The sequence below is a fragment of the Motacilla alba genome, chromosome 13 (genome assembly GCF_015832195.1).
Source record: "Motacilla alba alba isolate MOTALB_02 chromosome 13, Motacilla_alba_V1.0_pri, whole genome shotgun sequence".
Classification (NCBI taxonomy): Eukaryota; Metazoa; Chordata; class Aves; order Passeriformes; family Motacillidae; genus Motacilla; species Motacilla alba.
The window spans coordinates 8,636,938-8,648,417 of record NC_052028.1 but is presented as its reverse complement, the minus strand read 5'-3'; the positions used below and the strand labels follow the sequence as shown (position 1 = coordinate 8,648,417).

General features: G+C 49.9%; 1 protein-coding gene across 9 annotated transcripts in view; it reads right to left on the bottom strand.

The window, feature by feature from the left end:
- Positions 1-910: 910 nt before the first annotated feature.
- TCF7 (transcription factor 7) overlaps positions 911-11,480 on the bottom strand; it is a 70,747-nt gene continuing 60,177 nt past the window's right edge. For 7 of the 9 annotated variants that reach the window (XM_038149746.1, XM_038149741.1, XM_038149745.1 and 4 more), the window contains 6 exons: positions 11,208-11,318; positions 10,821-10,983; positions 10,508-10,615; positions 7,923-7,971; positions 6,298-6,370; positions 911-2,358 (listed from right to left, as the gene is read on the bottom strand). In XM_038149746.1, the coding sequence (XP_038005674.1) occupies positions 2,058-2,358; positions 6,298-6,370; positions 7,923-7,971; positions 10,508-10,615; positions 10,821-10,983; positions 11,208-11,318 (805 nt within the window). In that variant the 3' untranslated portion in view covers positions 911-2,057. The remainder of the gene's footprint in view (positions 2,359-6,297; positions 6,371-7,922; positions 7,972-10,507; positions 10,616-10,820; positions 10,984-11,207; positions 11,319-11,480) is intronic. The other 2 variants (XM_038149750.1, XM_038149749.1) reach the window with 1 other exon arrangement.

The window sequence follows — 11,480 nt, the reverse complement described above, 5'->3', positions numbered from 1 at the left end:
AAATCTACACTACTAGAAGCAAAACCGTCTAAATAAAGGGACTAAACCCAAAGCTGCTCTACAGACTAGTTAGGGTTTTTTTTTTTAATTTTTAAATCTTTGAGGCATAAACTTGGTTAAAAAGTTACATTTAATCCAATGTAAAAAATTATGGTTTGTGTTTTTGCATTAAGAAAAAAATATAAAAATAGTTTGTACATTATAAAGGTCATCTTAAATTTCTTGCAGTTCTACAATAATATTACTACATAATTTGTATTCAGTACTCCAAAACCCATCTATCAAGTAGGAAAAAAATAGTGCCCCCTCTACCTCTGTGTGGTGTCATTTTTCTCTTCAGCAGTCTGGAATAGATTTCTTTCAAACAGGAAAAAAAGTCTGCACCGGACTAGACTGTGGTCTCTGAGAAGACTGTAAACCTGAAGTAAATCCAAAACTTGGAATTATTTGGGATTTACATCAGTTCATGGAGATCATGCTCCATCCACAGTGTTTTTTGTTTATCAAACTCAGAATATAAATACAGTACCAGAAACTGGTAAACATTTTAAAGCTGGAGAGAATACATTAACATTTGGCATCATCATTGTGGTGGAGGGAGAATCTTTTAGAAAAAGCTAGAATAAGGTTTTTTAAAAAGTTCTACAGTGAATCATGAGAAAGAGGGTTCTTATCTCGCCGAGGGTGTGTACAGACAGATGCCTACAGAGCAGGGCACTGAGTGCTGCCATGCTGCTCTGCTGCCACGCCACAGGAGAACTCGCACCTCCCCACAAGGACCCGCTGGGCTAGCGTGGTCCTCAGCCCTGGGCTAGTGTGAAGCTGGGTCACTGGCCAGTGTGGTCCTCTGCCCTGGCCTAGTGAGATCCTGGGCCACTGGCCGCTGTGGTCCTCAGCCCTGGGCTAGTGTGATCCTGGGCCACTGGCCGCTGTGGTCCTCAGCCCTGGGCTAGTGTGAAGCTGGGCCACTGGCCGCTGTGGTCCTCAGTCAGCCCTGGGCTAGTGTGAAGCTGGGCCATTGGCCAGTGTGGTCCTCTGCCCTGGGCTAGTGAGCTCCTGGGCCACTGGCCAGCCTGTTGGAGCTGGTGGCTCCCCACATGCCCTGCCCTGCTCACTGCTGCGGAGGTGCGGAGCTCGATCAGAGCCTACAAAAGCAACAGACTGATTCCTGAGGCTTTGGCCAGTCTGTCTGGTGGGATTTCTGACCATCCACATGTGCAGAGGACAATTCCTAACAGCAGGACAGACCCTGCACCTGACCGATGCTCTGAGCAACCATCAGCCCTTCCAGCAGCCTCTGTGCTCCTTCGCCTGGCTGGTGCTCCCTTTTCCTGTGCCTGGCTGTACAGCCGTGGAATGGGACATGTCTGCACACAGACCTGTTACCTGCAAACAACATCTTCCTCTTCTCAAACAAGAAGTTCAAAAAATTCACCTCATTGCTTTAAATATTTAATTTCTCTTTTACCTGGTCAGATCAGAATGCTGGCATTGCTTCCTTTCCTTTTCAGACATATGGGCTTTTAAAAAATTCTCCTATTCCAGCTTTTCCAGCTCCTTGGTGTAACGGCTATGGGAGATCTGTGAGTGACTACACTTTCAAGCAGCTCGGAGGGCAGGGAGTGGAAGCCAGGGTTAGACTGACAGCACCTACCACCTACAGCAGCAAGCTGGGGATGTGGCTCTGCTCTCTGCCACACTTGGGAGATAATGCAGTAAAAAAGAAATCAAAACAAAACCCCAAACAAACAAAAAAAGCATCACAGGGCAGGGACAAAAGGCTTGTTTACTCATCAGCACTTTAAATTTTGGCCAGTACTAATTTTTTTACCTTTTTTTTTTTTTGAAATTGCTTTTCTATCTTTCACCCCTCCCCTCCAAAAAAAAAAAAAAAACCCAACCAAGTGAGTTTTCCATCATCCTTAAGTCATCCTGTCGCCAAACTTTGCATGTTTTACAGTGAGATGGGGATTTTGCTGGGCCTCTGGTCCTCGTACGGGGGCACCGGAACCAGTTGGGCGAGCGGAGTGCCCGGTGCGGCCAGCGGCCGGCAGGGACTATGTCCCCGAGGAGGCGCGGCTGGAGGCGGGGGGCGCGGCGGGTGCCGAGGAGCGCCGGGCGCCGGGTCTGGAGGGGCCGGAGGCGGGCGGGAGGTGCGCGGACACGGGGCAGGGGTCGGGCTGGTCGCGGTGCGCGGGGTCGGCGGGGGCTGCGAGCTGCTCTGACGGGAAGGCGGATGGGATGCATCGGAGTGCGTCCGGTGGGGATGGAGGGGAGTCTATAGCACTTCCATCGGAAGAAACTGGGCTGGCACAGCGTCCTTCTCCTTGTAGGTACCGAATGCACTTCTTTTTCCTCCTGGAACAGCAGAGAGAGGCCCGCGTGAGTAACGGGAGGGTCGCGGCAGCCCCGCGGATCCGCCGTCCCCTTCTCCCGGCGGCGCTGCAGCGCTGCGGGAACACCGCCAGGCGGCGCCGGCGCGCCGGGAGCGGGGCTGCGGGAGGGGCTCGGGCAAGCGGAGAGGAGGAGGAGGAGCGGGAGGAAGGCAGGAAACAGGAGCCAGGATCAGAGTGCCGGGAGAAAAATGAAAACAGCAAAAACAAAAAAACCCCAAAAAACCCAAAAAACAAACAAACAAAAAAAAAAAAACCAACAAAAAAACCACCCAAAAAACCAAACCAAAAAACCAAAAAAAAAGAAGAAAAAAACCTCCGCCCCCTCCAAATTAATAATCAAATAATCATCAAGGCCATGAAAGGAAAATAACAATAAAAAAGCGAAACAATACAATTTTAAAATAATAATATAAACAATAATAAACACCCCAAAAATGTAAAAAAAAATTAATCAGAATAATAATAATAAAAATCTAACCCACGAGGTCATTCCTCACTAGTCACCACCCCGACTGCTCGGATTCTGTGTGGGTGCCTGGCTCTCGCAAGTTCAGGACTAATAAAGCATTTCCCTCCATGCATCCCCTCCCCAGCTGCCACAGAGCCCACGCAGGGCCCGTGGGACAGTCGTGTGCACTGGTGTCACAGGGCATGTCAGCACCACTGTGCTTGGTGGCCCCAGGCTGTGCTCTGCTGGGACACTGCCCTTCACCAGTCTTGGCTTTTCTCATCCCAAAATCTGAAGGTTCCAAGAGCTCACTTCCCAGCACTTTCCTAGCCTTGTGCACAGTGTCATCTACCTAGAACCACAGACTAGTTTGGGTTGGAAGGGACCTTAATGCTCATCCTGTTTCAAACTCCCTGTCATGGGCAGGGAACCTTCCACTAAACCAGAGGTTGCTCCAAGTACCATCCAACCTGGCCTTAACTCTCAGCTCTTTTCTTCTGCTCTGAGTGTACTTGCCCTTCATCCCACCTCCAAGGACAACTCTGATACAGCTGAGCAGAAATGTGCTCAGCTACCGTTCAGGAAAAGGGAAGGAAATGGTCTGGGATTGGCTGGAGGGAGATGGTCTGAGCGTGTCTGAGGTCCTACTTTGAAAACTGGAACAGTCCTGAGGCCTTCAGAGGACTTGTTGCTTCTTGGAGGGCAAATCACCTTTAACCTGCTCACTGAGCTGAAGGAAAATCAGCCCTGACAGAGCTACCAATCACACTTCAGCCCAAGGGGTTCCTGGAGAGGAAGAATTTGCTGTGACCTCCCCTTAGGATGTGACCTCTCCCTTGGGAAGTGGAGTACAGGTACAAAGTGCAATGTACCTGTACGTTGGGCAGACACTAGGGAGAGACGGGCAGAATGGTCCTGCAGTGGTGACAGACTCAGTTCCAGGCTCATCAGCTGGGGATGGCTTTACTGACCCAAAGGGGTTTTTACAGGACAGCACCCATCGGGGGCAGCTCTCCTCCCCCAGCCCTGCTCTTCTAGCAAGAAATCTGCTGGGACTGGGAAGGTTCCTAAGGCAGCAGCCTTAGAGAGCAGGGACCAGCCTCCTTTAGTCCCTCCTGGAAGAAACACTCAGGTTCCCCACATGTGTGTTATGATTTGGGGGTATCAAAAATACAAGTCACACATCATTCTTGCTGTAGCTGGGTTTGGCCATGATTCCCTCACATCCTGTGACAATTCTGTTCAGTGTTTATTCCGAGTTCCAGGTGTCACCTTGTACATCCAGATTGTTTGAACTACCGCTGCTTGTCCAGAGTCAGTCCCTCACACTATCTTGTCTTCACTGTTTGTTGAGCTGGTTTTCCTTCTCTCCACGTGACAGATCCCCCATGTCACCTGCCTTGGGTCCTTAAGCACCTCAGTATAGATCCTCAAACAAAAGAGCTCTCCAGATTGTCACCTTAACAGTATTGAAGGGACAATTGCTCTGCTGGAGCCTTTACAGCTAGAACAGTAAAAGAACATCTCCCAGGCAGCTCCCTGCCTCGGCTGCCTGAACCGAGGAGAACGGATCCAATGGAGAACTCACTCATGTGGGCACACACCTGTCTTTGATCTTCCTAATGAAAAACCAGTGCGAGAATGAGTATCAACTAGTGCAGTATTAAACATGACTTGCACTGGATGTGAACAAGAGCAGTGCCATCACTGCTGGCAGTGCCATCGTCAGCCGTGCTGACCCAATTAATGCGATAGGAAACACCCCAGCCCAGCTGAACTATTTAACTCGAGGGCATTTTCCATGCGTGTAATTCCCCAGAGACAAGCCTGAGGAAGAGCTGTGTTTCCCAGAGACATCTTGGGAGTAGCTGCAGGATAGAGTTTCAATGATCTGTTTAAGATTACAGGAATATGCCCATTGATTCATTGGATTTTTACAGGGGGAAAAAGCAGATGTGATACTACAGACTGCTGATAATGGCCCAGTCCATGGGTTATGCTGAGGTGGGTGTTACACTGCTAAAGGTGTTTATCCCTCTCTCTTTAAGGGAACTTATCCCTCTCACTTTGGAAACTACAGCACCCTGGAGTGTTTGTCCAGGGTATGGGGGAGGAGTGTGAAAGCTCTAGAGCAGGAACACCCAGTCTTAACCAGTTAACCTCTCCCGTGGAGTGGAAATCCTCGTGGGGAAGTTGTTCTCCACAGGTGAGCCGAGCACGTTGGGCAGGAGCCCCTGAGTGGCAGCAGCACGTTAGTACAGAATTGCAGAGCAGCTCTGGCTGACCAGGGCTTGGTTACACGGGGGACACAGGAAGAGCATGCCAAGGTGTGCGGGCACTCCAGCAGCCGGTGTTAATTGGGAAGCCGTGCAGAGAAGTGAGTTCAGAGCTGGAATGGAGGCAGAGGGAAGGTGAGGAAGTGTCCATGAAGAGTGGGGCGCTCAGCGTGGCAGCACAGCTGCAGGGGCATGGGGCACTCCAGCAGCCCCTCTGGACATTCAGGTATTAATGAGACACTAAGGGAGCTCTGCCTAGATTCTTAATCAATTAAAAAATGGTGCTTGATGACACCACCCAGGGAATAAAAGGCAAACAGGGAGCTCTGCCGTTGTGGCACGCTGAAGTGCAGGAGGGGACTCAGCCACAGGGACTGGAGCTTGGGGTGCTGCAAGGTGTGGGTCAGCTAAATTATTTTAGTCACTTCAAGCTGAAGTGAATACATCAGGCAGTGTTCCACTTTACTTCCGCCTTTTTCTTCATGCATTGGTGTAGAACTGCAAATTGCAGATCTCTGTCCTAGCTGGAGTCTCTCTGTGCTCCAGCACCCAGATCCAGAAGCTCCCAGGAGCTTACCCTGCCTGCCTGCCTTTGCAGCCCCTCTGAGCCCAGCAGCACTTGGCTGATGTGAACTTTGCTATTTCTTGACGAAATCCATCTCTGGGAGCCTGAGGAGCACAGCACTGCTCTGTTTTGCTGCTTGAGGCTGTCCCACCCCACCCGTGGTGGGTACTGCAAAATTTAAGGCTCAGGAAGAGATGGATCTTGAAATACATGGTTAGCCCAGTATAAATAGGAAAAAAAACCACATTAAATCCTCACTTGCTGGCCCTAGGGTGTGACTAATGTGATTGGAAATAAAGCCTTATGTAAGGGTCACAGAGGTCTCCATCCTGGAATTGAACTTTTAAGACCAGGGAAGTCTATCAGCTGAAGAACATGTGCAGCACTAAACCAACACTGCCCCAGAAGGGATGAAAACCCCGGAGTACAGCCTGTCCCTTGCAGCTCAGAAAACTCCTGAGGATGCCCAGAGCACGCCCCATCCCTGCCTGGACAGAGCAGCCCCCGCTGGTGCCGGGATGGCTGCGGGACACCTGGATGGCTGCGGGGGGACACCTGGAGCTGGACCCCTGTCCCAGGAACACCCAGCAGCGAGGAGATGCCGATACACACCTGCACGGGCCGCACCAGTCCGTTTGTTGGTTGAGGCCAAAGCGAGCTCTGCATTTCTTAGGAGAGGCAGGATCTGAACACAGAAGCATGCGCGGCGGAGAATGGGCAAGGCAGAGGCACAAAGAGGAGGAGGAGCACGAGGAAGAAAAGAGGCAACATCATTTTAGCCACTTGAACACACGACTAACAGACTACAATCCCATTATTTTCTGCTACTGAATGGCGCTGGCACCACCTGGAAAAAAGTGATCGTTAGGCAAATATCAGTGATCACTGCTGGCAGCTGGAGGTGGTTTGGGAAACAGCTTTGAGAAACGTGGGCAATTACAGGGAAATTCACAGCTCTCCCAATTTCTTAAGTCTGGAAAAGCTGCCAAATCCGGAGGCGATGCCTGACTCCTGTATCTGCATCCTTCCCGGCTCCCTGCCTTTCCAGCAGACACCACCGGGCTGCCAGCGAGCTCGGACTGCGCACGGAGGAAAGAGGAGGAAACGTTGCAGAAGCAGGCTGAAAGCAGAGTTAGCACCACGGAGACCTAGGCACAGCTATTCCACTCTGCCCCCCATCAAACCCTTCCAGTTTTAATGGAAAAGCTGTTCTCCACGGCCTTTCCTAAAACGTTGCTGTTTTGCTGTATAATTTCAGGACTCATTAGGGTGAAGCCCTGTTTGCTTTCAGGCACATGATGTTTTCTCTGGTGTTGTGAATGAGACTGGACAGCACATTTCTGTGCTGGATTCAGCCTCTCTTTCAACCACCATCAATGAATGTCTCGTTTTGTACAACCAGTAGTTGGTTTCCAATCTGTAACAGGTGAAATTATAATTTTTGTATCACACAGACAAGACATACATATGGATATATAAAAATATACAATGCACTCTACATGGAGGCCTAAAAGCTTGTATTCTTACCAAACTCAGCACTGAATGAGATCAACAGTGTTAATTAAGCTGAAGGCATTATTGGGACACATCTCTTGATAATGATTCCCCTTTTAACTAATATTTATTGGTACAGATAACATTTATTCCTGATATGGTAGGAATACTTCAGAAATCAGCACATGAATAGCCTTGGATGATGGGAATGTGTCTGTGACCAGCTGAAATCTGTCAAAAGGGCCTTTTCCAATCAGGAGGGTGGTACAGGGGGGTGGGGTTTAGTATGACTTTGCTTCAAGTCTACATTACTATGAAATGACAACCAAAGTTGGAGTACTCCCATGAGTGATCTTCAGTCCTGCCACTACATTTCATCCCGCACACAATATGGATGCATTTGAGAGGAGTTTTCTTTAGTTAGTATCATCTGTAGGTCTGATGGGGACATTCACCTTGGATGTTTTCAACAGATAAAGTTTAGTGATAGTTTATATGAAGTTACTATACATTTGCCCAAATCTAATCTTTTCAGTTTTCACACACTACCCATGTTCTAAGTCAAACACGTCCATTAAAAAGTCACAAAAATGTCAATTTACCACGGCTTAAAAAATAATGCATATGTATTTCTCTAGTTAAGCTCTGGAGAATAAAAGAAAACATGGTAAAACACAACAACTGCTTTGGATTGTCCCATCTGAGCAGGAAAGCAGAACAGCTGCCAGGCTGCAGGCACTCACCCGAGCTGGAATCTTGCTGCTTTTCCCGTGTTCGTCTCTTCTTTTTCCCCTAGGAAATCAAAGGAAAGGCTGTTACCTGTGCTCCAGAAAACTGAGGGTGCTGTGCAGGGTTTTTGGGGCTGGACTGGGTGCTGGGGATGGCTGCTGCCTCCCAGTGAAGAGCCATGGTGCTGCTGGCTCAGCCCATTCCAGGAGGAGATGAACTGGAAAAGGCTGCAAAGGGACCACTCAGGTTTATCTGTGAGGGTGTCCCCTGCCTCTCCTCTTGTCCCATTCCAATGCTCCTAAGAAGAAACCCAGGAGGAACTCTCAAAGTGAAGCCCAAATGTGTTTTTGGGGACTTGCTATGGCTTCTGCACAGCACAAATTCATTCTGGGCTTGTGCCTTTTCTCAGGGATTAACCCTCATTTCCAATTCCCCGGATCCAGCACCACAGGCATTTTGGCTCAGCACTTTGAGTGAGACCTGTGCATTTGTGGAAACTGCAATAAACTCAAGAGGTGGTGGCAGCCATGTCCCCCCTCCTACCCCCACGTCTGCTCCATCTTCTCCCCAACACACTGCTCTGGTCTATGAGTCCAGGACTATGCTGCAAATGCAGTTAAGACCCAGATCTATGGTGCAGGCTGCGTCAGAAAGTGTGAGGGAAAATGTTAGTGCATGTAAACCAGCTGTAATAAAGCCAGTGCCTGTGCCTGTGCTGCTCAGCACCTCTGCCAGCTCCTGCCAAAACTCCTCAGCCCACTCTGATGCATCTCACTTGGGGATCCCACCCATTATTGCTTTAGTTAATGAAGTGATGGTTTAATTAATATATTTAATGAGATCAATAGAGTTAAACATTTGCTGCATGCAATGGAGAGAGTATGATCAATGGCTGATGCTCCTGTCATATTCTTATTCCTTCTCCTTATGTTTCTAAAAGCACTTGGTCCATTTTAGAAGCTTCCCTATTTCCAAAACATGCTTTAATGTGGTGCCTTATACCCAAACTGAAACTGGTTCTTGATATTCCCTGATTCCAAATGGGAAAGAAAGTTTTAGGAAATTCCCAGAAATTTATTTTAAGTAATACTAATCTATTTCAGTGCTTTTGCAGTTTTGGACCCATCTCTCATTCTCCTTTCACTAATAAAAAAATCCTATTTTATCCCCAAACTGCCTCTGATTCACAAGATGCAGCACCTCCCCATGCCCCCTAATGAGCTGATTAATGAGGGCACAGCAGCACGGAAGCAAATCTGGCTGTGTGGCACAGGCAGCTCCCAGGGCTGCCTTTGACCTGTGACTTTTTGTATGACTTCTTGTGGTTTAAGTGAAGGTGGAAAGCTCTGAGCTGTGGTAAGCTTTTCCTTCAGTGGGGGAGCAGCTGTATTTCCTGCCCGATATCCGCATCATATGCTGCACGAGTGACCTACATTCCTCCTCCTCATCCCTGCTCAACTTCAGAGAGAGCAGCACCTCTTCCAACAACCACAGCACCCAAACCAGCTGGTTCACAGTGCTGGGAGGACCAATATGCACTTTTGGAGCCCACCATCTATCTTCTGTAGAAAGGAACCAGCCTTGGTTCCCCAAGGAACCAGAGGAAGATGATACAGGACTGGGATTTCCATGGAGGATGTGCTTGGTCTTGGAGGAAGATGGTGCCATGCTCTCAGCAATGCTGATGCCTTCCAGATGTGTGCCCATCAAAATGTGGGCTGGGGGCTTCCCATCACCTCTGCTTTTTCTGCATCATCTCTGCCCTCTGTTTTTGGGGGCAGTTTGGGGTGGTTTGGGTCTGTTTACAGGTGTTTTCTTGCCCTTGGAGGTGTTTTGTCATTCTGGAAGGAGAGCTGGAGTCAGTGTGGGAAGGATGGGCTCTCACTGTGCAGTTCCCAGGGGTAAGAAAGTGTCTGTGAGGGAAATGATGGAAATGTATGGATGGACAGATGTCTGAAGACTTATGTGTGCTTTGCTTCAGTTCACTAATGAGCTTGTTAGGCATGTATTGTCAAAACAGTATGGAAGTCACAGGAAAAGACTCCCTACAAAAAGATCCACTATTTTAAGTCACAGAATAATAGAATTATTTGGGTTGAAAGGGACCTCAAAGATATCCTGTTCCAACCCCCTGACATGAGCAGGGACACTTTCCATGAGACCTGGTTGCTCCAATCCCTGTCCAACTGGACCTTGAACACTCCCAGGGATGGGGCAGCCACAGCTTCTCTGGGTGACCTGTGCCAGGGCCTCACCACCCTTACAGATACCTCAGCTGCTGTCCAAGATGCACAGAGCTGTTTGCTTCCATAAAATTACATTTCCAAAGATATATCCACAGCACTTAAAAGCTTCTCTTCCTTTCTATTTGTATTTGCTTGGACAAAAAGCAAATAAAAGCTTGTGGTTGCTGTGGGCTGTATCATTCACCCTTTAGACAGGCAATTAGGCAAGAGGGTGTCAAAATACTCCTGAAATGTGAATTTCTATGGCTCTTGTGAGGCATTTCCAGGAGCAGGTGTTTGGTAAGCACCAGCCAGCCCCCCAGGCCATTCTGGGCCATGCCCTAGGGTGGGGGTCCCAGCACGGTGGCACTCACGTAGTTGTCTCTGGCAGACCAGCCGGGGTAGAGCTGCATGTGGAGCTGCCGTTCCTTGCGAGCCAGTTCGTAGTACTTGGCTTGTTCCTCCCGGGACAGGGCGTGCCACTGCAAGGACAAACAGCAGTGAAGCATGGCACTGCTGTCCCCTCCTGGCCCAGCCCACCACGGCCACCCCGCCCCAGGGCATATCCAGCCCCTGTGCTCGTGGGAGCATCCGGATTTGCAGCAGATGCTTGTAATGTACTTAACAGCAGCTGTAAGGGACAGGGATGTGGCACTCGGTGATGACACTGGCCCCGTGAGCTCTTACCCTCCTTCCCAAGATCTGGTTGATGGCAGCACTCTCTTTCAGGGTGCACTCGGCGATGACTTTCGCCCGCATTTCTTTCATATACAACATGAAAGCGTTCAGGGGCTTCTTAATAGTGGGCTTCTTGGCTTCCTTCTCTCTCTTTGGTTCTGGTTGAGGTTTCCTTGGTGGGACAAAAGGAGGGGCTGTCAGCATCAGAGCCAGCAGAACACTCGGCCCCAAAACAACCCAACAGCACGAGCAGGTGGGGGGCCGGGATTTGCTCCTCAGAGCAAATGCACTGCACAGCTCAGTGTCCATCCATCCTCCCCCCGCTGGAGCACTGAGAGTGACAGACGAAATGGATGTTGAGGAGCTGCTGCTGCCGAGCCAGCCCTTCCCACTCACATGTTTCGGTCGTAGTGCTCCATCTCTTGCTTGCCGGAGTGGGGCACGATGGCGGGGTGCGGGATGCCGGTGGTGTGCATGCCAGAGCCCAGCATCAGCGGGTGAGTGAACCTGCAACAGAGAGCGGGTGAGCCGTGCCGGGAGGGCTGCGCCAGGCGGGGACACGGCGGGGGCCGGGCAGCCAGGGCATCCCTCGGAGTGCCAGGCAGCCAGGGCATCCCTCGGAGTGCCGGGCAGCCGGGACATCCCTCGGAGTGCCGGGCAGCCGGGGCA